At 48.4% G+C, this 25,386-nt stretch overlaps 2 protein-coding genes and 1 long non-coding RNA gene across 13 annotated transcripts; 1 reads left to right on the top strand and 2 right to left on the bottom strand.

Moving 5' to 3' along the window:
• Positions 1 to 256: 256 nt before the first annotated feature.
• Positions 257 to 14,048, top strand: LOC120097450 (uncharacterized). Of its 2 annotated transcripts, none has more exons than XR_015640252.1 (2): positions 257 to 904; positions 1,349 to 1,478. It is a non-coding gene; the product is annotated as an uncharacterized LOC120097450 (long non-coding RNA). The 2 variants fall into 2 exon arrangements; XR_015640253.1 differs by lacking the exon at positions 1,349 to 1,478 and adding an exon at positions 13,967 to 14,048 and having other exon boundaries at positions 837 to 904.
• LOC148000419 (uncharacterized) lies at positions 4,521 to 20,337 on the bottom strand. 10 transcript variants are annotated; one of them, XR_015640243.1, is made up of 6 exons: positions 19,530 to 19,659; positions 18,947 to 19,115; positions 14,013 to 14,091; positions 11,419 to 11,493; positions 10,896 to 11,268; positions 6,262 to 6,727 (listed from the first exon to the last, which is right to left on the bottom strand). XR_015640243.1 is itself a non-coding variant. In XM_087589501.1 (5 exons), the coding sequence occupies exons 2-5, from the start codon at positions 19,024 to 19,026 to the stop codon at positions 11,206 to 11,208; spliced, it is 300 nt and encodes a 99-aa protein (XP_087445627.1). In that variant the 5' UTR covers positions 19,027 to 19,115; positions 19,530 to 20,337; the 3' UTR covers positions 7,080 to 11,205. The 10 variants fall into 10 exon arrangements, 2 of the variants coding, with proteins under 2 accessions (XP_087445626.1, XP_087445627.1); XR_015640244.1 differs by lacking the exon at positions 18,947 to 19,115 and having other exon boundaries at positions 10,896 to 11,271; XR_015640245.1 differs by lacking the exon at positions 18,947 to 19,115 and having other exon boundaries at positions 11,148 to 11,271.
• A 914-nt stretch (positions 20,338 to 21,251) lies between these two features.
• On the bottom strand, positions 21,252 to 25,165 carry Smim7 (small integral membrane protein 7). Its single transcript, NM_001135252.1, is given in 5 exon segments — positions 21,252 to 22,298; positions 23,282 to 23,372; positions 24,299 to 24,351; positions 24,982 to 25,023; positions 25,108 to 25,165. Coding segments are annotated over 5 exon segments (228 nt in total). The 5' UTR covers positions 25,134 to 25,165; the 3' UTR covers positions 21,252 to 22,282.
• Positions 25,166 to 25,386: the final 221 nt, after the last annotated feature.

The raw sequence follows: 25,386 nt of genomic DNA, 5'->3' as shown, positions 1-25,386 counted from the left end.
CCCGCGCCGCACGCAGCGTCGGCGCCACGCTGAGGAGGTTGGGAGATGGGGGCGGGTGGAGACGCCGGGTTTGGGAGGGGCCGGCTTGTGAGCCCCGCCCATTGATTCTGCGCACGCGCACGCATGCGCACTTATCAGGTCCTGCCGCCGGGTTCTAAGGCCGGATCCAGAGAGCCGTTGGGAGACGGTTGGGCGTGGCAACGGACGCTATCCGAAGGTCACGCCCACTCCGGACTAGGGGGCGGGGCTTCCTAACGGAAGCTCACATGCCAAGTCCTGGAACACCGGCTCTTCCTGCTAACTGCTTTGGGGTTGCGGAATGGTAAGACCCTCCACCGGATGAGGACCTCTAGCTTTTAGGAATCAGGGGATTGGAGCGGCCATAGGGACACTAAGAAGGGCAGCGGTTGTCTGCGTTGAGACCCGTGCGGCGAGTAGCTCGGAGAATCTAGGCGCAGCCGTCGCCGCTGCAGAGGCCCCAGGCGCGGATCTGCAGGGCAGTGAGTGTCCCCATGTGACCCGCGCGCTGCCGGGACCTAAGGGCACGTATGGGAGCTGCCGCCTCCGCAGAGGGCTCGAGTCTGCAAGGCATGCGCGACGCTGACACCTTGGCTGTGCATCCACGAGGGGCTGGAACTCAAGAAGAAGCACCGCTCTTTTTTTTTTTTAATTCTTTTTTTCGGAGCTGGGGACCGAACCCAGGGCCTTGCGTTGAAGCACCGCTCTTGTAGCCCTCCTGAGAGGCGAACTGGAGGTGGCCAGTCTTTGCACAACAGGATGCGGAACCATCGCTCAGCATCGTCCCCTCCGCATTCGGAGCGGACGGAACGATCCCTGCTTTGCACCCCAGCCACTGGAAAACAGGAACGCCTCACCGAGGAGGAAGGGAAGCGCCAAGGTCACCGTGAGTTTTAGGTCAAACCAAGAAACGAAGGATATCAAGTATAAGGGCTGTGGTCTCCGGCAGGTGGAGTGGGAGGGCGGGCTCCGAGTTTAGCGCACTGTATTACAGTGGCTTCGGGAGAAATAACTTTCGTTTTGTGTCGTAACCTTAAAAATCCAGACATGAAACGGAAGGGAAACAGGTAATGAAAATCACATGTACTCCTGAGAGCTGCGGGACACCTGTTAATTTTAATTTGTTATACTTCTAGGGAGTGCTGGAGGGAGGTGGGGAACCAGGCATTTTTTTCCAACGCTCGGGAGGCTGGAGGGTTTCTGGAGTTCAGGCCAGCTTGGTCTACACAGTGAGTTCCAGACTAGTTCTCTCCCACCCATCCACCCAGAAAATAAAAGCATGGCTGGTTTCTTGATTCTTTATGTGACAGAGAACTTTTCATTACACCAGTACAATGAACACGAACAAATACACTCTCTCCCTGGCACGTGTTTGGAGTTCATGGTCCAAATTGGAAAGCAGCCCATTTTGAAGACTCACTTCTCACCAGATAAGCAAAATAAACAAGGTCATCCATCAACATTGGCTCCTAGTTCGGTGCTTTTCAGCAGGGTTTATGAAGCCTGAACTGGTCTCAAACGTTTTGTTCCTATCAGTGTCTCCCTGGTGCAGGGTTTCGTGTATGCCAACTTACTGTCTTTTATTACTTAATAGTTGATTTTGGTTTTTTCCTCCCCTTATATAGGATCTCACTGTGGCTGGCCTGGATCTCACTATTCAGTTCTGGCTAGTTTGAAACTTGCTATGGAGACCAGGCTAGCCTCAAACTCACAGAGATCCACCTGAGTCTGCTGCCCAAGAGCTGGAATTAAGTGCATCATCCTGCCCTGCAGACCTGCTATCCTGTTTATTCAGTGGTAGAGTATGCCTTTTATCAGAACAAGTATAGATTAAGCTGGCAAGTAGTTTTGCATGGATCAAATCAGGAAAACATCTTGGACAGTATTCAATTTACCTGTTGACTTTGCTATTTTAGATTTCTCCCCAGATTTTGAGACTATATGTAGTCTAGGCAAGCCTTGAAACTTTTTCTTTTTTGATATTAATGTTTTGCCTGTAGTATATCTGTGCACCTATGTGTACCTAGTGTCTACAGAGGCCAGAAGTAGTTGTCAGGTCCCTGGAGCTAGAATTATATACAGTTCTGAGTACATACTGGGGATTGAATCTTGGTCCTTCTTGGACAACAAGTGCTCTTAACTGCTGCCTCATCTCACAGCTCTGGCCTTGAGCTCCTCATGCTGCCTCCACCTCCTCAAGCACTAGAATTACAGGCACGCACCACCCACCAGACCTGGCACTTCTCTTTTTCTCCCCTTTAAGATTTATTTATTATCTATAAGTAAACTGTCCCTGTCTTCAGACACACCAGAAGAGGGCATCAGATCCCATTATAAGTGGTTGTGAGCCACCATGTGGTTGCTGGGAATTGAACTCAGGACCTCTGGAAGAACAGACAGTGCTCTTAACCGCTGAGCCATCTCTCCAGCCTCTCATTTTATTTTCTTCATGGTTAATTTCTATGCTTAGCAATAGCCGGGGTTGGGGATTTAGCTCAGTGGTAGAGCGCTTGCCTAGCAAACGCCAGGCCCTGGGTTCGGTCCCCAGCTCTGAAAAAAAAAGAAAAAAGAAAAAAAAAGAAAAAAGAAAAAGCAATAGCCTTTAATAGTAGCACTCAGGAGGATTTCTTGAGTTCAAGGTCGTCATATAGGTATGGGGAGTTGAATTCTGGACAAGCAGCTAGCATTCATAACAGTCAAGCCATCTCTCCAACCCATTTTCTTGATTTGTTTTTTTCAAGAAAGGGTTTCTTTGTGTAGTTCTGGCTGATCTGAAACTCATTTTATAGACCAAGCTGCCCTCAAACACATAGAGGTCCACCTTCCTCTGCCTTCAGAGTGCATGACTACAATATTGTGGAGTCCTATGCACACAACTTTATTCTACTTGTTCATTTACTTAAGTTTGGTTGTTTGTGTATATATAATAGTGTTTGTGTGTTACACCTATGCAGGGGGACCACTGCCAAGAGTCAATTCTCTTCTTCCACCATCCTGGGGAATCATCTTAGGCTTGGCTGAGTAAGTGGCTGTACCTGCTGAACCATCTGGCCATCTGGTTCTGCTTTTTTGAGAGGGTCTCCTTCTGTATCCCAGGCTAGGCTTGAACTTGTAATCCTCTTGCCTGAGACTCAAGTGTGTTCCTGTTTAAAAGTGACACTAGCTGGACCTATTAACTCACTTCTGTGATCCCAATGGTCAGAAAATGGAGACAAGAGAACCAAGAATTCAGGTGCAATATGGCTTCATGTTGCATTTGAGGCCAGCCTGGGCTTTGACTATGAAACTGTCTCTGAAAGTAGGAGTGTGGGGGCTAGAGAGATGACACAGATGTTAAGAGCACTGGCTGCTCTTCAAGAGAACCCAGATTCTATTCCCAGTACACATACATGGTGGCTCATAACAATGGAACTCCAGTTCCAAAGATTTGAAGTCACCTGGCCACAAGGGCACTAGACATGCATGTGGTACACAGACATACATGAAGGCAAAACCACTCCTACACATAAAAGGAAAACACTTATAATGGAAGTAATTAAAGTTTTGATTAACTCTGAAGGGAGTTCACAGACATGTAAGGTATTCTAGTGCTTGTCCATATCCAAATTCAGAATGTACAAGCTTGCTCTTTGGTCTCTAGTTTTGAAGCTAAGCACTCAGCCAGACTGCCTGGCCCTCAGGAAAACAGGACTGTAAGCTGGGTGTGGTGCACACCAAGGGAGAGGAGGACAGTGACTTGGGAGGCCTGTGGGGCTACGTGGTGAGACCCTATTTCAACCAAGGATATCTTCAAGGGACACAGAGACAATTTCTGAAGCAGAGTGCAGCTGGAGTAGCAGTGAAGGGAAAGATGACCCTATACCGGACAACTGTGGCAGGTCTGAAAGGTATTTCAATTGAGACCTTTCAGTGTTCTATAGACTGACTCGGTTTAAAATTCCAAGGATTGGTGCTGGAGAGATGGCTCAGAGGTTAAGAGCACTGACTTCTCTTCCAGAAGTCCTGAGTTCAAATCCCAGCAACCACAATGGTAGCTCACAACCATCTGTGATGGAATCCAATGCCCTTTGGATGTCCAATGTCTCTGAAGATGGCTACAGTATACTCATATGCATAAAATAAATAATTTTTTTTTTCAGAGCTGGGGACCGAACCCAGGGCCTTGCGCTTCCTAGGCAAGCGCTCTGCCACTGAGCCAAATCCCCAACCCCTAAATAAATTTTTTTAAAAAGGATATAGAGCAAGGGATAGGAAAAATGACTCAGCAGTTAAGAGTTCTTAAAAAAAAAAATTAAGGGATTTGCAAAGAAAGCAGCTGGAGCAGACAAATGCATTCACAGCACAGGAATCAGTCCATGGCAGCGCTGTCAGAGCAGAAGTCAGCAGTAAGCTAGGTGAGTATCAGACGTAGAAACAAATAGGACACCTAGGGCTGCAGTGAACTGTCACTCAACACCAGTGAGAACTCGGCTTCTTTAGAAAAGCAAAACGAAAGGCAGAAATACTACAAGAGTATGTTTTCATTTTAATCCGAGGTATAGGGTTGCTTCAGACTGTGCTTCAGGGGTGTGCGTCCGACCAGCCACAGCGGCCGACTATGATTTGCCTCATGTTCTGGCAGAAGCATCATTTTTGCCAGCTACAGATAGTGTCTGCAGTTGTGTGGGTTTTGAATTCTGGGGGCTTTTCAGAGGGGGTGTAAGTGCTAGGGCCTCAGAGGGGTAGATGGTTGGTTGGTAGGCTGGTGCTTTGTTTGCTGTTGGTTGTGGTTTCTTAAGTAGTTGTGTGCAAAGAAGAAATTAGATATCCTGACTGTGAAGATCAAACTTGCCCCCAGGAACTCAGCACCCTTAATAAGCAGGAAGTAGTGACATGCTTCCAGAAAGACAGCCTCCTGAGCCTACCCAAACAGCACCCGGAATCAGGGACCAAATGCTCAAACATCTTTTAAGAAGCCATTGTCGGGGTTGGGGATTTGGCTCAGTGGTAGAGCACTTGCCTAGCAAGCGCAAGACCCTGGGTTCGGTCCCCAGCTCCGAAAAAAAGAAAAAAAAAAAGCCATTGTCATTCAAACCACCACATTCCACTTGACTCCATAACCATAGCAAACTGCAGTCTACATTCAGATCAAAAGTTCCCATAGTCTTTCTCAGTCTCAACACTGCTCAAAAGCCCACAGACGCTTCTGAGACTCAAAACAATCTCTTAATTGTAATCGCCTGTAAAATCAAAAGGCAAATTACACAGTTCTCACATACAGTGGCACAGAATATATTACCATTCCAAAAAGAAGGAATGGGGGCTTGGTGAAAAACGACTAAAAGACCAAAAGCAACACGTGAGCTCTAAAGCCTGTGTGTAGTTCTATGTCTGATGTCAGTGGCTGAGATGGCTCTGTGTGTCCAGCCTCGCTGCCCTGCAGCACAGAACTCAGGATGGTTTCATTTCCTGTGTGCGGCGCTCCTTGGCGGGTGTCCCATGAATCTGGCATCTCCCATAGCTTGGAATTTTCAGTGCAGCCCAGACTTCACTTTCACAGCTTCACACAGTGAATTAAGGACTTCAAACAGGAATTCCCCTGCCACAGGCTACCTTTGCCTTGCAGAAAGAGAGCTTACCTGGGTGGATTTGCTTGGGGGACCTCATTCCCTTTGTTCTCTTGGGCAGAGCAGGCCTGTCCTTCCTGGTGCTGATCTCAGTTCCAGCCTTCTGTGTAATACTAAGCCTCCAGGGTCTTTTCCTTCTCTTCAATATATACATGTTATGTTTGTTTCTGCCTCATTGCCCCTTCTCATTGAAGACCTACATAAGCATTGGCAACAATAACCATAGACTCAACATATGTTTGGAATTCCTCCACCAAAGAAATGTTAACCTCTGCTTTTAAGTTTAGACTCAGGCAAGTTCTCCAGACAAGGGCAGAAGGCAAGCACATCCTCTGCCAAAGCCGTCCAGGGACGACGCCTGCCTAGTCGCCACTGCTGTTCCCTCTGAGACCTTTGGAGCTGGGCCGTCACAGCCCACATTGCTCGCTGGACTACGGTGATCTTTATACTTTCTTTCAGGGGTCAAGGGGTCAACTGCTACCTTTAGTCCGGAATTACTAAGCCTTCCACGCTCTTCAAAAAAACAAGGTCAGGTCTATTACAGCAACAGCCCACACTCTAGTTCTAACTTCTTCTTCTTCTTCTTCTTCTTTTTTTTTTTTTTTTTTTTTTTTGTGGCTGTTTTGTTTTGTTTTTTCAAGACAGAGTTTCACTGTGTGGCCATGGCTGTCCTGGAATTTGTTCTGTAGACCAGCCTCAGAGATCTCAGAGAGCTGCCTGCCTCTGCCTTCCTCCCAAATGCTGGGACTAAAAGCATACACTGCCACCACCCAGCTACCAACTTCCTAGTTACTTTTCTGTTGCTGTGATTAAACACCATGACTAAGCCATGCCACTGTGGTGCACAACATCAATCCCAGCAAGTAGATGAATAAGTTCAAGGCCAGCCTGGTCTAAGTTTGAGGACAGCTGGAACGGGGTTCTCTAGAGTCACAGAGGTGAGGATTCCCTTATACGTGTAAAGGGAATTCGTTGGAATGACTCACAGGTTGCAGTCGAGCTCGTCCAACAACAGCCAGCTGTGGATGGAAAGTCCAGGAATCCAGTAGTTACTCCATCCCACAAGGCCGGGTCTCCCATCTGCTCTTCTGTATCTGCTGGACCTGGAGAAGTAGGCTCCAGTGTTAGTAAAGGAATGGATGTGCTAAAAAGGCAAGAACAAGCAGGCAAAGAGCAAAAGCTTCTTTCTTCTGTGTCCCTATATGAGCTTCCAGCAGAAGGTGTTGCCCAGGTTAAAGATGTGTGTCTTCCCACCTCAAGATTCAGATCAAAAAACCTGTCTTCTCTCTTCAGAGGTGCAGACTATCTGTCATAGGTGTACCCTCCATTTCTGGATGTCAGGTTGACAACCAAGAATAGTGTCACAACTAAGGCTACGATGAGAAACCCTGCCTAAAACAAAAAACACCAGGACTAAAAGTGACTTCTGGAAGGAAGAATTTTCTGGCTCCAATGCTACTTCTTCATGAGACCACACCCCCAAACCTTTCCAAACATCTCAACCAACTGGGGACCAAGTGTTAAATGCCTGAGTCTATGCGGTCTCATTCAAGGCAGCACAGAAGCCCCAGCTGCAGTTAATCCATTTCTCCAGCCTCACAAGGTCTGAAACTACAGGCCTGCACTACTACAGGCCTGGCTGTTTGTTGAGTGTGTGGGGCATTTTTTTGAGGGATGGTCTCACCACCTAGGCTAGCCTATAATAAGCATTAAATGTCATCAAGGAGAGACCTGCTCCACCCTGGAAAAAAGGGAAGGGTTCCCTCAGAGCAGGACTCCCTAAGGGGTTTTCTGGCACAAGGGTATCCTGGCAGTTGGGAACCAAGAAATACCACAAAGTCACACCACACAGCAAACCTCACAGAAGATTTATGGAGAGAGACAGAACGGTGATTGCCTCTGGGTGGAACAGCTACAGCAGAGGGCAGGGTGCAGGGGAAGGGTTCTCTAGGCTTTAGGAACATGCACAGTGCATGAAGAAGTAGAAAAGTACAGAGCTGTCCTAAGCATTGTTCGATGTTAATGCTGAACCCCAAGGAAAGGGATTTCCTAGTCTCAGGAGCCGGGGTCAAGCCAGGGGCAGGCTATTCCTCCCTTTTATGTTTGGTATTGATAACTAACCAGGAATCAGGAAAGAGGACATTATCATTAAACTACTTCCTGCTCTGTGGGGTTTTAAGTCCAGGGGGTGAGCATGATCTTCACCATCGGAGCATGCTCAAGGGTTATAGGTCTCTGGCCCCTACAGTTTGGTGGAGAAGCGGGGTTAGGGAGGGTAGTATCCAGTTCCATACAGGATCACCAGTGATCATCCATCAGCCAGAGGCGTGGAGCTGTTCTTTATTTAATTTTTGGACATCTGGCGTTGTCAGATCTTGGCATTACTGTAGCTAACAGACTGACATGGAAACAGCACTCCCCCTTAGGAGGCGGCAAAGGCCACTTCTCTTCACTGTTGGTAGATCTAATCCTCATCGATTTTCTAATGGTTTTTAAGTTGTTTGCATGGGAGCTGGAGAGATGGCTCAGTGGTTAAGAGCGCTGACTGCTCTTCCAGAGGTCCTGAATTCAGTTCCCAGCAACCACATGTGTAATGGGATCCAATGCCCTCTTCTGGTGTCTGAGGACAGTGACAGTGTGCTCCCCTACATTAAATAAATAAATAAATCTTTCAAAAAAGAAAGTTGTTTGCATGGAAACAAATTTCTTAAAGTCAGACAATAGCTTATGTGTCCTGCAAAAAGCAGGTCAAGTACCCTATCATGTTGCAGAACGTTGTAAGTGAATGAATCTACCTATTGATGGATTTGGGTCTATTTGGTTTTAACAGACACCTTTTCTGTGGTGGTTTAAATATGTTTGGCCGGGGAAGTGGCAATATTAGGAAGTGTGGCCTTGTTGAAAGAAGTGTGTCACTGTGGATGTAGAATAGGACCCTCGTCCTAGCTGCATGGAAGTCAGTATTCTCCTAGCAGCCTTCAGATGAAGATGTAGAACTCTCAGCTCCTCTCGCACCATGCCTGCCTGAATGCTACCATCCTGATAATGGGCTGAACTTCTGAACCCATAAGCCAGCCCCAATTAAATGCTGTCCTTACACGACTTTCCTTGGTCATGGTGTCTGTTCGTGGCAGTAAAACCATAAGAGAAGTTGGTACTAGAAGTGGGGTATTGTTATGATAGGCTTGACCCTGTTTATATTGGAGGAATGTGGATTTGGGGACTTTGGGTTTGGAAAGCAGCGGAATGCTTTAAGTGGGACTTAATGGGCTATCCTCATAGGAACATGGAAGACTTTGTTGCTGAGAGTGATTTGAACTGTGCAGACCTGGCCCAAGTGGTTTCAGTGGAAAAGAGTTTCAGTATGTGGCCTAGAGCCTGTTTTTGTGGTATTTTGGTGAAGAATGTGGCTGCTTTTTGCTTTTCTCTGAAGAGTCTTCCTGAGGCTAGTAAGTAAGATAAAGAGATTTCTATTAATTGCATTGACAAAGGAAATTTCAAAAAAGAGCCCAGCAGAGACCTTGTTCTCTGGTTTAGTCTGATGAAGAGCATTTTTAATGAAAAGGAGGAGCAGGCTGAGATAGAAGTATAAAATGCATAGCTCAAGTAATAAAGGAGCGCCAGCAGATTAAGGAAGTGGGGACCTTGGGGCAAGATCCTATCCAGATAAACTTAGGTCCAAGCAGGTGGTACACACTCCCAAGAGGGAGAGGCAGACCTCTTGAGTTCAAGGCCAGCCTGGTATGGAGCAAGCTCCAAGTAGAGAAAAGCTTAGGCTTAATGTTGTGGTGCCCGTGTTTGAGGCCAGTGTCCAGGAGGCAGAGCCATGCAGATCTCTTGAGTTCAAGGTCAATCTACAGAGCACATTCCAGGACAGCCCAGCTTAGGCAGTGAGGGAATTGGAAAACAGGAAGCTTGGTGATAGAATGAGGGGAGCCATGTTCCAGCCCCAGCAAGCAGCAGAACGCGGCAGTTTCAGCCATATGTCTCTAGAGTCAAAAATAGAAGGGACTACTGGGAAAATTGATGCTGGTCCGCTGGAGCTGAGACATTAGTGGTGGTTAAGAAGAGACCAGCATCGGGGCTGGGGATTTAGCTCAGTGGTAGAGCGCTTACCTAGGAAGCGCAAGGCCCTGGGTTCGGTCCCCAGCTCCGAAAAAAAGAACCAAAAAAAAAAAAGAAGAGACCAGCATCACTGAGGTAAGATTTCAGTGTTTTCTAAGAGCACAAAAAAAACTTTTCTAGAGATAACCAAGGTAGACTTGGTAATGTGTAAGAATCATGTAGGTGGTACTAGTTTTGAAGGTACCACTTTCAATGATCTCCTTGAAGAGGTCATGAAGAGCAACTGAGGTTTGGCACCATGACGAGAGCCTATGAGTGGCTATTGGTGAAGCCTAGTTGCAGCCAAAGACTCCAGCATATTGCAGATGCCAGTACCATGGGATGATCACCAAGAACAGCAGCGGCGGTGAAGTGGATCAGTCAACCTGAGCTCAGAGTGCTCCAGAGAGCAGAACTGGAGATGTGACCCAAGCCCTTTGGAACCCAGATCATGTGTGGATCCCAGACATTGGAACAAGAAGCTGAAGCACTAAAGTTGCCTTGGAGACTCCAAGATGTTAAAGATGCCAGAGCCGTGTGATGCCTGCTGAGGGAAGCTGCTAACGGAGTGGAACCAGCCCAAGAGAAGTTTGTTTCAATCAACACAGATGAAAAAGGAGCTGGAGATCTGAAGAGCACTTTGACATCAGACACGGAGATGCAGAGTTTGGAGTTTGTCCAGCTGGTTCACTCTCTTGCTTTGGGGATTACAGTTAAGTGATTGGATGAATCTCAGAAGAGACTCTGAACTTTGGACTTAGAACATTGTTGAGACTGCTATAGACTAAGATTTTCGAAGTTGAACTAAATGTATTTTGCACTATGTTGTGTTTAGGTGTGCCCCCCCCTCCCCCAATAGAACAAGCCTATGGGAGCCAGGGAGTAGAATGTGGTGGCTGGAATGTGCTTGGCTCAAGGAGTGGCACTATTAGGAGGTGTGGCCTTGTTGGAGTGGGTGTGTCACTGTGGTTGTGGGCTTTAAGACCCTCATCCTTAGCTGCCTGGAAGTCAGTCTTCTAGCAGCCTTCAGATGAAGATGTAGAACTCTCAGCTCCTCCTGCACCATGACTGCCTGGACACTGCCATGCTCCTGCCTTGGTGATCATGAATTGAACCTCTAAACCTGTAAGCCAGCCCCCAATTAGATGTTATCCTTATGAGAGTTACCTTGGTCATGGTCTGTTCACAGCAGTAAAACCCTAAGACATTTCCTGTTATGCCAATAGGCATTTTAGGTAGTCATTTTGTCCTCTCTGCCAAGGAGTTTTTCTTTTGCAGAGGATAAGAGGTAACATGCTCTTGTCTGTAACTACTTTCTGCTGAAATTAGAACATTATAGTCAGGGCCAAAAATGCTAGTCAAAGGCTGGGAGGGCATTCAGGCAGTAAAGCGTTCATCAGAAGCATCTGGTTCACTGACTTAGCTGAAGAGACCAGGAGAATCACATCGGCTGGACCAGCCTCAGCAGGCCCAGGGCTCACAGCCATTTGGAGCAGTTTATCAGCAGCTGATTTCTGGATGCTGTCAGCTGAGAGGAGATCTGCTGAGATAGATACAGATTAGGGACAGAGGTTAAAGTTTAGGAACTTAAATGAAAATCATACACGTGGGAATTTTCAGTCCTGGTTGTGGGGAAGGGGAGGTCCTACCCTCAAGAGTAGGCAGGTGGGGAGACTTACGCTATACTTACCTGGAGTCTGTCTGACTGAGAGGTGGACCCCAGTCTTATGACTTTGTAGATTCCCCAGGGCTTACATGACTTTTTCTGTTTACGAGAAGACATGGGAGTTTTAAGTTTGTAATCTGTCCTGAAGAACACATTGTCACAAGAACAGCTAACAGGTGTGACAGCTCTGAGTCACAGCAAAAGCTTGGGGTTAAAAAGCCTGACAGCTGTCCTCTGTCCCAGGAGCTGGACAGAGCTTCAGCACTGATGACAAGCACCGGTAAGTCTACTGAGACGACGAGCAAAGGAAATCTAAAAATCTCCATCTTTTGATTGGTAATAGTTATCAGTGCTTTATCAGCTTATCAGTACTCCATTAATCAATCTTAAAACTTTTGAATCTTCAAAGTAGAGGGGACAGGCTGGAGAGATGGCTCAGCGGTTAAGAGCATTGACTGCTCTTCCAGAGGGCCTGAGTTCAATTCCCAGCAACCACATGGTGGCTCACAGCCATCTGTAATAGGATCCAATGCCCTCTTCTGGTGTGTCTAAAGACAGCTACAGTGTGTGTGTGTGTGTAAAATAAATCTTAAAAAACAAAAAACTAGAGGGGGAAAGGAATCTGAACAGTTATCTTACATTACTTATATCTTTACAATGCATTTACATACCTTCAAATACTAGTTCTTATACGCTCAGACAGTCTTAGACCCTCAGAACTTAACGCTTTTACTTTTCCCATTTAAACAATTACCAGAGAGCATTCATTGCAAAGCATGTTTCCTGAAATATTTTTTTCTTGTTTTACACTCATGTCATGCGCCTCACTTGATAGGGAAGAAATTTTGGAGGCAACCTTTAAGCGAAGATGCTTGGCTCTGGAGGAAGGGGAGCCATAACCCAGCTACAGAGCTAGTTTTCCAGTTAAGCTGAACAGCATAAAACACTTTTAATATTATGCACACTCAAAAGACATCAGAATCCCTGCTAAACTGAATCCAGTGACCAGAAAGCCTAGAGATAAATTCTGAGCCCTGGTCCTCAAAGCATCCATGGCAAGCATTATTAGAATTGGTGGCTGAAGCTGGCAGCAGCAGAGAAAGAAAAAACAACCAATAAACACATCATACAGGGAGCCTACGAACTCAGTGGAGACCAGTCAGAAACAAAACCTGTGGCGGCTACCCTCATTCATACATTCAGCTGAGTCTGATCCATTTCTATCTTAGCGCCCACGTTTGCCACAAGACTTAAAGACCAGAAAAGATACCCATCTGCAAACAGCAAAACAGATGAAACTTTCTAAACAACCAAAATGGGGGCAGGTAACATGTCATTTTCTGCCCTGGACAGGAGAGAAAGGGTTCTGTAGTTGGAGAGTGAGGAGAGGATGGTGTTTGGCTGTAGAGGGTTTGGGGGTGTCCCATGCTTAGGGATGTTCCTGAAATACTGTCAAGTGAAAAGCTGTCAGATTGTGGGATTTGACGGAGGGGAGCAGCCAGGGCTCCCTCTTCAGTTAGAAGGTCCTCCCCAGCAAGAGGACAGGACAGGTTGGTATAGGTAGGAAGGAGTGGGTAAGAGAGCTGAAGATACCACTAAAGATAAAGCCATGGTGAGGTTGCTAAAGCTGTCTCCATACCCTGATAATAGAGGAACAAAAAGGGGAAGCGGACCCCCAGAACTCTGTAACCAAGTAAGTGGCTCCAGTGCCCAGAAGGGAGGAGACGGACGACCTTCATACTGTGATGACTACCTGGGGTTCCCTGTCAGAAATGGTGGTGGTCAGGCCAAGGAAGCCTAGGCCCCCTTAGTCATCCATGGCCAGGCCTAAGAGATTGGCTAGGTGGCAATCTGGGCCTAATGACCCAGCATAGTGAGGAATATGGGGGCAGTCAACACGCCAACATCCCCTTCGATGACACCTTGGGTTTGGTTGAGGTGATTTACGAGTGCTCAGGCAGGCAGGCCTAGGCCCAGTGACCCTCCTGCTGGCATTTGAAGTAGAGCCAGGAGGCTCTCGGGCTTTGGGAAGTGAGAGATCCTGGGCAGTTGCTATGGCAGGCTGAAAGGCCTTAGCCAACATCAGGTTTTGTTTCTGCAAGACAAAGTTTCTCTGTGTAGCCCTAGGTGTCCTGGAACTCACTGTGTAGACCAGGCTGGCCTCAAACTCAGAGATCCACCTGCCTCTGCCAAAGTGCTGGGATTGAAGGTGTGCACTACCACACCTGGAGTTTTCAGGCTTTCATCCCTCCCATGGTACAGCTTGAAGGCCAGCACTAAGACTAAGCCTGTGGAGTAGGGGGCCTTTCTCTGGGTGTTTTAGTCTGGCACTAATACCAGGGACAGTCTGGGACGAGTCAGGAGTTGTTTCCTATATAGGGTCTTAGGGTCCACATTGTTATAGTGTAAGAGGGCTTTCTAACACAGTCTAGGATTGAGATAGGTTTTCATGTTTGTCCTAGATGACCACTTGCATTTTTTCATAATTTACCACTTTACAGACACTGGCAGAGGCAGGTAATAAATTGATCTCTAGCTAAAATGCCTCCTGGGATATTGTAGTTTCTCCCAGGACCCTAATCGGGGACCGCGTCAACCCAGCCGGTGGGCAGCGTTACCTTGGTGGACTTCATCTGCATGCACCTCAGCCAGGTCCCAGCCTTGCCTGTGCTCCTTGGGAGATTGGTGGTGAGAATCCTGTAAACAGCAGGAAAGTAAGTTTGTATGAGTTGGCAATGTATTAGAATTCCTTAACAGACGTGCAAGGAGGGATTAGTGATATAGGACTAATCTTCTTTCTTTCCTCTTCATAGCCCTGGCTGACCCGGGACAAGCTCTGTAGACCAGGCTGGCCTCACTCAGAGATTTGCCTGCCTCTGCCTCTAGAATGCTGGGATTATAGGCGTGGTGCCTGTGCCACTGCTGCCTGGCTCCCAGTCGTTTTTCTATGGGAGAGAGTTCACTCAGTGAGAAGGGGACATGTACCCAACCCTGTGACATCCACCCTGTCACTTCCTGCAGAGGGAGAACCGTGGCCAGTTGGACTGGATAAGGGGAGTTCCAGAGACGGCTCCATCATAGGTGGGAATGACTAGCAAACCAAGTGCCACCAGTGGCTGAATGTGAGAGATCTGACTAGCGTGGCCTGTGGCTTTCGAGGGAGAAGGGAGACAGGAGGGGCCAGAGAAGGGGCTGTGGGCTGAGGCCAAGTGAAAGCAGTGTTTTGGGCATCCTGGGTAGGAGGAGCTGGGTGATGGGTCTGGAAGAACAGAGAGAGGGCTTGGAGCAGAAATAGGAGAAGGTTTGGACATAGGTAGTCTTTCCCTTTCCCCAGTCATGCATAGCAGTTGTAAAGGTTCCAAATAACATTGGAAACTAGGTTGCCATTAGGCAGCCCTCTGGATTGATTATCTGAGGAATACTGACTGCAAACGCAACTAAGCAACTAAGGTTGGGCCACTGAGGTCAGGTGCCAGGTGGAGAGGCTGGAGGTTTTCTGAGAGGCATCCCAAGGGGGGAATGGACGTCACTGCTTTGTGGATGGGAAGGGTGGTGTGGGGAGAAGGTCACAGCAGCCTGTAATCAGGCATTCCCAGGACTCAGGGATGACCAAACAAGATGAAGCTGTTTAGTGGGTCCTCACTACACTCCATGGTGTCAGGACTCAGTGTCTGGTACCAGAGCTTTGGATGGGGCCCAAGGCTTCCCAGAAGGCAACAACAAGAACAAGTTTAGGAACAAGGTCTTACCCAGGGGAAAGGGATGGAGAACAGGGTCACATAGTATCATAAAAGCCACAAGAGCACAGAGAAGCTCTGGAGTTACATGCAGCTTCGATGGGGAGATGGAAAAGAGGAGGAAGGATTGCAGTAGCCAGCTGGGCCTAGGGAAGCTGTAGGATCTTAGCTCCAAGCGGGGATGGGGGTGGGCGTGGGGCTTCAGTGAAGAGGGTCGGCCATAGCCTTAGAGACTGCAGGAGATGGGGTGGGTGAACAGGTCATAGCTGCAGGTACTGAAGCAACCTAGGGAAAAACATCCTCTCTAAAGGGAAGAACAACCCAAGGGTTAGTAGTTTGGTACACAGGTTCAATGTACTGTGAGGAAGGTACAGTGACAGGAAGGAAGTGGCTTGTAGAATTCTAGCTGGGTCACACCTGCAGGCAGGTCTATTATTTCAAACTTTAAAAAAATAAACTACTGGTATAGGTCAAGCTAGCTGCTTTTCATTGGTCCCTATAATCTGCCTGCTTACTCTCGCTTGCCCAACAACATTTATCTAAAAGACTGATGTTCTCTGCAAACAGCACACATTTCTCTCTTGAGTAGACATGCTTCCTGGCCGTGAGTTAATATCCGACATCTTGCCATCTGGCACTTGTTCTCTTACTGGGTTGGGGCTTGGTACTTGGTCCACTACTGAGCGCTTATGCTCAGGGTTCCTTCCTCAGACTCACAGAAGGGGACGCTTACCAGGGGTAACAGGAGGATGGGATGCTGAACAACCAGTGATCCAGAAGGTGACCCCATGCAGGGGAGCAGGAGAGAGCCGAACAGCAGGCTTACATAAGGTTTCTTGGGGAGGAAGTGCTCCAGGGTGGGGATTTTCAGAGTACGGACTGGTGGACTTTCAAGTCCTGAGCTTGTAGTGAGCATAGATTGCTGGGATTTCAAGCCCCTGAAATTGAGCTTTTTAACCCTAGAATGACTCCAACCAGTCAGGTTTCCTACTCCTACACAGGCAAAGGTAGTGTATGGCAGGGAGTCCCTGCATGAAGTCTTTAGGAAGATTGTGAGTCCCCTGCCTCATCCATACAAGGGCTAGGATGACAGGTGGGCCCCACCATGCTGAGCTCTGAAGGCGATTTTACACAGTACATTTAAATTGTTTTATTTTACCTGTGTGGGTGTTTTGCCTGCATGCATGCAGTGCCCAAGCAGGCCAGAAAAGGGCATCAGCTCTCCTAGCACTGGAGTTACAGACAGTTGTGAACTGCTGTGTGGTTGCTGGGAATCAAACCTGAGTCCTCTGGAAGAGTAGCCAGTGCTCTTAACTGCTGAGCCATCTCTCCAACCCCGTTTTCTCATTTATCCCCTGTCACACAAACAGCCCTGGCCATATCCAATCTGATGGCCCTGTTCAGACTGCTCCACTCTGTCTCTCTCATACACACACACAAACACACAGACCCCTACAATAAAAAAAAAAAAAAAAAAACCTTCCCTTTAACCAAACCCCTCGGTTGTGTGTCAGCTTATACAGGAAGGAGGTGGATTCTCCACCCCAGACTCTGGCAGGAGCCTGGATGCTAGGGACCCCCATCATGGGCTTCTCAGTTCTGAACTATCAGAGAACACATGCACATTATTGTGAGGCAATACAGGAGAAGGAGAAGATCCAGCAATTCATCAGACTCAGAAGCCCAGAAAGTTCTGAGCTGAGGAGGCCCTGCCCCAGTGTTGTAAGGCAGCAGAAGTAAGCTATGGGAGAGGACCTCTGGGGCAGCAGCCTACAAACTGCACAGGAAGCCCACTTGTTGGTCTCACACCCCTCCATGCAACCAAGAACCTCGCCAGTTCTCCCCACTAGATTGGGTGGAATCTTTTCTTTGGTCTATGACTGGTGATTTGTCAGGGGTGAATAGACATTTGATCATTACCCACCCCCCAGGGAAAGTCACCAAAACCAAAAATGAAGCCCCAAGAATGGAAAGAAGGAAAAACTGCATGGGTGCATGTGTCTGTCTCCTGTGGGAAACAAGATCCAATCCTGCAGTAATTGATTTATAGGGCTCAAGTGGCAAAGGTGGCCATTCAGGCTATTTAAGATAAAGGATGGGGGCTGGAGAGATGGCTCAGCGGTTAAGAGCACCCGACTACTCTTCCAGAGGTCCTGAGTTCAATTCCCAGCAACCACATGGTGGCTCACAACCATCTATAAGGAGATCCAATGCCCTCTTCTGGTGTATCTGAAGACAGCTATAGTGTACTTATATATAATAAATGAATAAATCTTTAAAAAAAAAAAGATAAAGGATGGGAGGGAGGGAGGGAGGGAGGGAGGGAGGGAGGGAGGGAGGGAGGGAGGGGAGGCGTCTGACTTAGGCTGGCGGCCTGCACTGTCCATCTGGGCTTTGCTAGCACTGAGGTTTAAGGGCTGGAGTGGAAGCTTTGTCTACCTGACACCCTCATCACCCTGGGCAAAGGACTAAGCAAGCTTTCCCTGAGCTCTCGGGGCCCCTGGGTGTGCCAACTCTTGGTTTTCTGAGTGAGTCTCAGGCTGGGTCCAAACACTTCTAAACTGGATGTGGCAGCACTGGCCTGCCATCCCCACAAGAAAACAAACTAAGCCAAACAATGGGCCCAGACAGTTCCATGCCACCTGGGTCAGAGGACAACTTGGGGAGCTGGTTCGTTCCTTCTCGCATGTAGGTCCCAGGGACCACTTGGTCAGGCTGAGCAGTAGGCGCTGTATCTGCTGAACCTTTTCACCCATTAGACACTTCATAATGATTTAATTATATGCAAATGAGTGTCTTGCCTTATGTTTCTTTTGTTGTTTTTGAGGCAGGGTTTCTCCATGTAGCCCTGGTTGTCCTGGAACCCACTCTGTAGACCAGGCTGGCCTCGAACTCACACAGATTCTCTTCCCTGACTCCCGAGTGTGAGGATTAAAGATGCATGCTGCCACCACTAGCTTTGTCTGTTTTTGAAAGCATGGCTCTGCTTCAGACATATAGTGCACATCTCTCAAACAGGAGACTGTAAGCTACCTTCAGATACTTTGCATATGAACAGAAAATGCCTGGCTGTCACAGGACCCAGGTTCCATTCCCAGCACCCACATGGTGGCTCACATTTTAACTCCAGTTCTAGGGGATCCAGCACCCTCTTCTGGCTTCCCTGGACAATGCATGCAGACATACGTACAGGCAAAACAAAAAAATATTAATTCTTTAAAAAATTATCTATCAGACACTAAGGTAATACTGCACAAATAAACCTCATGCAGCACAGCCATTTCCCCAGAGAGCAAGCCAGGAGGCCATATTCCAGGTTAGCTCTGAGCAGTGACCATGGGTGGACGAAGCTAGCCTGCTCACAAGTCTGTATGCTAGCATTCAAGCATCGACACCTGCAGGTACTAAGAAACTTAACAGTAGGGGTTGGGGATTTAGCTCAGTGGTAGAGCGCTTGCCTAGGAAGTGCAAGGCCCTGGGTTCGGTCCCCAGCTCCAAAAAGAAAAAAAAAGAAACTTAACAGTAAACAGAAGCTTTACTGCTGGGGCGGGACCAAGCACCCCAGAGCTTCCCCAATATGCACACCACCAGAGAAGGGGCCAAAAACCACAGCAAATGGCAGCAGTGTAACCTTTGAGCACATTGTGCTCTCAAAGCCAGGAAGACAAAGCCCAGGATTTGCTGATGGAAGAGCTAGGAAGTATCCCTTAGCTCAAAGCATCTGTGGGATGCTAGAGTGGAAGGGGCTTACTATGCCTGCCCAATCAGATGGCTACAGTCTGGATGAGAAGCCCTTGATCCCACTCCTCACATACCTGGGCCTCTTCCACATGCTCTTGTTGTCTATGCTGTCTTGGGGACTCTTGTACCCTTCAAGATGGGCCTTGCTCACCATGAAGGCCCTTTGGAGTGGACACTGTCCTTGTGGGCTGCTCAGTGATCTACAAGCCTGCCCTCATCTGAAGCGTGGAACTCTTCAATTCTCTGTTGGTGGAATACTTTCATGAGGCCACCGGGGTAAGTGTAGGAGTAGACACATTTGGCAAGTTTGTCATAGTAACCCTCTTGTTTTTTTTTTTTTTTTTAAAGATTTTATGTATATGAGTCCACTGTCACTGTCTTCAGACACACCAGAATAGGGAATCAGATCCCATTACAGATGGTTATGAGCCACCATGTGGTTGCTGGGAATTGAACTCAGGTCCTCTGGAAGAGCTGCCATCCTCTTAACAGCTGAGCCATCTCTCCAGCCCTGACCCTCGTTTTTTATTTGCACACAGCATCTGCCTGTGGCTGTATGTGTGACGCTCTAACCAGGCAGGCACAGTACAGCCCTGTCCCCCACTTTGCAGCATCCCAGTGTGTCAGTGTTGTAGAGAAGGGATGAAAAGGGCTTACTTGTTCAGGCTGTGCTGGGTGGTATGGGAGGCAGAAGACAGCAAGCACTTCACATCTTGTAGCTCCAAACTGAGAAACAACTGAAATGAAACTCCACATCCCAGTGATAAGGCTGGGTAACAGGTTTGACCTTCAGGAGCACAAAATGGGGTTGTCACTTCAGGTTCCATGTCTGGTTATAGCAAGGGAAAGAGCTATTGCTTCCCACTGCAGTGGGATCACAGCTCCTAGGACCTTTGACTTGAGACACTCAACTGTCCCTAAGTCCCAGCCCTCACTGGAGGATTCTAGGCAAGGACTCCACCCAAGCCAGACTCAAAGTCCTTCCCTGGTAAATTACAGGACGTCACTCCCTGAGCTACATCTCCAGCCATGAGAACTTTCTGAACAACATTCTAAATAGACACATCTATGGCGTGGTTGTGGTGGCACACGCCAGTAGGATTTGCTGAAGGAGGCAGAGGCAGGAGGATCATGAGTTCGAGGCCAGCCTGAGCAACACATCTAGGGACTGAGGATATGGTTCAGTGGCATCAATGGTTCCGGCCCTAGCCCGGAATCAAAAAATAAATGAATAAATAAAAACTCATGTGTTTCAATTTTACACACACAGTAGTCCAGAAACACTTCATCAGAACTTAACAGTGAGATAATAGTTTTCTGGAGGAAAATCCTACAGCTGAGTGCAAACCCTAGGACAGCATTCTATTTTTCAGCACAATTCCTCTCCAGAATGAACGGACCCCTTTTCCTCTGAAACTACAGTTAGGCTGAGCAAGGCAGAAAGGCGTCATAACTATCCGAAGCCGGGGATCCGCCAACAGAGTGGCAAGTTACAATGCCAGGCAAGTGGATAGGCGCAGGCATGCGGTGGGTGTGAAGGAAGAAATCAACAGTGATGTCTGCAACAGCTGTGCAGTCTGGACTTAAACTTGACCCGATTCCCACATTAACAGAGTTAATGGCTAGGGTTGGTGGTACATACTTGAAATTCTAACACTGAAGAGGCTGAGGCAGGGGGATGGAAAGTTCTCAACCAGAACAGATTGCATCGAGATGGTCTCAAAGACCAACCAACAAAAAACCTGTGATGTGGTGGTACTCGATTGGGATCTCGTCTCAGTATTCAGGAATTCAAGGTCATCTGCTACACAGTTAAGTTTGAACCTGTCTTAAGAAAAGCCAGGGGGTTGGGGATTTAGCTCAGTGGTAGAGCGCTTGCCTAGCAAGCGCAAGGCCCTGGGTTCGGTCCCCAGCTCCTGAAGAAAGAAAAAAAAAAAAAAGCCAGAAAGGGGCTCAGGGCACAGGTTACTCTCCAAAGACACAGCACCCACGAGACAGTTCACACCTGGCGGTATGTAATTCCAGCTGCAGACTGGAGGACTTCTGGCCTCTGCAAGCCCTGCACCCACATGTGCAGACACACATGCAGGCAAAATACCATACACATAGAACAACCTTTAAAAGAGATCAAAAAGACCGCAAAGCAAACCAGCTGTTACTGCCTTCAAATACTGACTAAAGTCCCTCCTCTCAGCACTGAGGGCATGGCTACCTCTAGATCAAATGCATCTCAGAGCTGATGTATAGTCGTCTCTGAACCTCCGGTACCTCAAGCTTGACCATGCCTCCTTCAAATAGAGATCCAGAGTGTGCTGCCAATATCACAAGCAATGAAGTCACGGTCACCAAGCAACAATAAAGGGGTGACCCCAAAGTCACTTTTTTTTTTTAAAGATTTATTATATATAAGTACACTGTAGCTGTCTTCAGACACACCAGAAGAGGGTATCAGAGCCCATTACAGATGGTTGTGAGCCACCATGTGGTGCTGGGATTTGAACTCAGGACCTCTGGAAGAGCAGTCAGTGCTCTTGACCGCTGAGCCATCTCTCCAGCCCCCAAAGACACTTTATTGACAAGCGGCTTGAAAGCACAGAGAGGTGTCTGCTAACATCACCACAGCACCTCTTCTACAGGCCTCTTCTGAAGAAGCATGTTATGGCTAACGCTTAGCGTCTAAAGAGGCTGGTGTCCCAAGGGCGGTGGACCTGCTCCTTCGAGTGCTGGAGCAGACTTTCGCTGATCCAGGTAAACCCTGTCACGGAGTAAGAAGGAAGTGTTTGGACGTAAGACCTCACTAGCCCCAGACTGTTGGGTCCATCAGCATGGACCTTGTAGTGCAAAAGAGGCTGCTAGACTTTCATGGCTGGCCCTGCAAGCCGGTGCCTGATTCACATCAACTAAGGAGTGGTGGCACACACCTTTAATCCCAGCACTTGGGAGGCAGAGACAGGTGGAGCTCTGTAAGTTTGAGGCCAGTCTGGTGCCCGAGCTCCAGGACAGCCAGGGCTGCAGAGAAACCGTATCAATAAAAAAAAAAAAAAAAACCAAAACCCTCAAACCCAAATCAAAGCAAAACGATCACTAACAAGTCAACCAAGAAATAACCTAGGTCAGGTTTCTGGAGAGGCTGGGCCAGGAGAAGATAGAATGGCAGAACAAGGGAAAGATCTAGGTCTTTCTCCTAACAAAGCCTGACTCTGTCACTGTGGCTTACAGATCTTCCTGAAACTGCAAAAGACAGGTGGAACTGTGGCTGAAAAGGGTCAAGTGCCTGGGAGATGGACGTTCTCCACCCAAATGAGCTGGAACCTTCTGGGAAGGTCCCTGGTTTTCCAGTGAGCATTCTTGAAGTCATCAGAAATGGAGCCTCGATGTCCAGCAGGTAAGCTCTGGGTTCCATGCAGGGCTCAAGAGCCGAACAGTCTGGAAGTCAGAAAGTGAAATGGCCATGAGGACAGGAAGGGCCTGCTCTGCATGCCGGTTATGCACGCCAGCTATCCCAGCCAAGCAGGACTACACAGTTAAGACTAGCCTGGGCTACATAGCAAGGCACTGGCTAGCCTGAGCTACACAGGAAGGTGCTATCTCAAATGCATTGTTGAGGACTATTTTTCATGAGAGTGCTTCATGGCTCTGCACTTTCTGAGCTTAAACAAAACTGTCGGCTGAGAAAGATACCTCAGCAAATAAAGGAGCTCGCTGCCAAACATAATGGTCTATTTGATCCACAGGATCAATAAGAAGAGAACCGACTCCGGAAAGCTATTCCTTGCCGTCTGCAAGCACACTGTATAACATGTGTGCGCCCTTAGGTAGACATATAATACCGCAAAAAAACAAAAGCCCTGGTGGCTGGACACGGAGGTACATGCCTGTAATCCCAAGAGGCGTGCTAACACAGACCGTGACGGCCAGGGTGTGAACTCAGATCCCTAACTCACACTATCTGTACACGCCATCTCGGTGGTCACAGTGTGTCCCAGGACTCACAGGTTTGAGGCAGAGGCATAAGTCTGAGGGCAGCCTGGCCTACAACCAGACTATCTCCAAAAAAAAAAAAAGAAAAGAGTAGCTGGAAAAAAACAGAAGCCAATGGTGAATCCTACTAAGGTTTGCGAGGCAGCAGCAGTCTGGTGGACTCTGAAGCCACCATTCAGTACAGGTTAATATAACATCAGGCCAGATTGGACTTGGAGACCACCCTCCAACGTTGGCCGCAACCAGAGTTTTTATTTTGGAAGCAGGGATAGCCCTTGACCGTCAACGGGGGCTGGCAGGATGGCCTAGTAGGCGCCTGCTGCCGAGCCTGATCACCTGAGTTTGACCCGCAGGACCCACACTGTAAACCAACTGTGAAAAGGGCAGGAACAGGAAATGAATTTGAGCACCAAGCAAGGCCGACTCACACGATCATGCAGAGCATCATGAACACATTCCACAGCGCAATGAAGATCCGGAAATACCTCAGGCTCAGTAAAAACTCTCGGATGTTGTCGCCTGCAAAGCCAGAAAGTAAGGTTCATGAGGCCCTCACCGGCCCACCACCCAAGGACTGTGGCAGCCTCTGACCAATCATGGTGCAGCTCCAATCCCCAAAGCTTCTGATTGGTGCTGGAAAGGGCACGTGACTCATCTGTTCAATAGGTGCCCTTCCTGAAACATGGGTCCTAGTTATCAGGTCTAGGTGGGCTAGATTGGGAACTTGCCAGCTCTGGGCTTTGTGGCCAGATTCAGAGCACACTGCATGTTCCCCAGAACACATCATCTGCCATCACTCTGGTTTTTTTTGTTTTTTTTAATCACTCTGGTTTTTGTTTTGTTTTTTAATGTTGGGTGGTTCTCTTTTTAATAGAGCAAAGCATGTTTAAGTCAGAGGACAAACTGTCAACTCTCTCCTACAATGTAAAACCCGGGAACTGAACCCACGTGGTCAGGCTTTGCCTCTTGGGGCCCTCGCAGCATCTGTATATTGGATTTTGAGATCAGGTCTCACTGTGGGGCTGAGGCTGGCTTTGAACTCCCATAATGGCCACACTGGTCATGGAAGGAGCCTCTGCCACGCCACATCGACCCACGCTTCCAGCAGCAGCAGCAGCAGCACCACCGCCTTCCTGACACCCACATTCACTACCCCCCTCACCTCCAGAACACCCTCTGAATTGCCCTGAGGTGAGTCCCACACGCCAGGACCACTTTCTTTACCCACACAATGACAGAGCAGGCAGCTAAGTGGCTGGCAATATGGCAATAAAGCCGATGAACAGAGCATTCAAACACCTGCAGAGGCAGGGGGATCAAGGCTAGTCATGGCCCCATAATACCACATCTCAACAATAAAAAGGAAGATGAGAGAAAAGAGCAGGTTGGTGAGAGAGAACAGGCATCAGACTGTGAAAGTGTTGAAGCTAGGAAGACATGCTTACCTGTGCTAGGTTCCCTCGATTCCTCCCCAAAGCCTTGCGTGTCCTTCTTTTTCCTATAAAGAACAGCAAATAACACCAGCTTTCCGTGGAGCAGAAACATCATTGGATTTCCTGACCCTGATACCCAGTTAGGAAGGGCATGGCTTCAACTCTGCCCCAGACTTGCTGTGTGACCTGGGCAGTGATACCACCCTCTGTGAGGTACTCTCAACCAGCCTAGTCAATCACAGCGGGGTGTACAGCCACAGGATAGAGTGGTTCCAACAGCCAGACAGACATTCTTAAGGGATGAGCCTGAGGTTCTTTAGAGATGCGAGCAACCCCAGGAACAGAGGGTGCAGATGTTAATTTGCAAATGAGAGGAATGAATATGCCATGCCGCAGCAACTTGTGAGGAGGTCAAAAAGACAACCCATAGGAGTTCTACCATGGGGGCTCCAGGTATCGGGCTCAGGTAGTCAGGCTTGGCAGCAAGCGCCGCTAAACCATCTCTGGGTCCAGAGAGTGCAGATTTAAAATCCCTGGAGTGATACAGAACTGTCACAGCCTGGTAAAGCAGCTCAGAGGCATAGCTAGAGCGAGGACTAGTGGGGCGGGGAGCATGCACAGGGCGGGGCTAGCTGTGACCAAGGGTGTAGGCAGGGCCTGGCTGCCCCGGACACGGCCCGCCGCGGCCTACTCACAGTTTAAAGTTGAGCACAGCCCCGGCGTTCATCAGTAGCGTCCTGTGAAGGGACAGTAATGGTCAGTAAGGTCACCCCCACCTCGTCTGGCTGTCACCCTCCGACCTCTAACACCCCTCATATTACCCGAACAGCAGTATGTCTCCGATCATCCTTACAGCCAAGGCATCGGTCAAACCGGAAACGGAAGCTGTGAAGCCGTAATGTCGTGATGAGGGGCGGAAAGTGGAACGCGAACTGACCAATTCTGAATCGACGTTCGTCGGGTTCGAGGGAGGATGTGGCGTGATGTCACCTACAGGGCGGAGCTTGGGTTGCACGCGCATGCCCCGTGTCGCGTGTCACAGCTGATCCCTGCTGTTGCTTCTGATCTGGCGTTGACTGGGCTTCAGGTTCGCCATCTAC

This window comes from Rattus norvegicus, chromosome 16 (assembly GCF_021556685.1).
Source record: "Rattus norvegicus strain SHRSP/BbbUtx chromosome 16, alternate assembly SHRSP_T2T, whole genome shotgun sequence".
Lineage (NCBI taxonomy): Eukaryota > Metazoa > Chordata > Mammalia > Rodentia > Muridae > Rattus > Rattus norvegicus.
The sequence above is the reverse complement of the archived record's forward strand: the minus strand, read 5'-3'. Positions and strand labels throughout refer to the sequence as shown.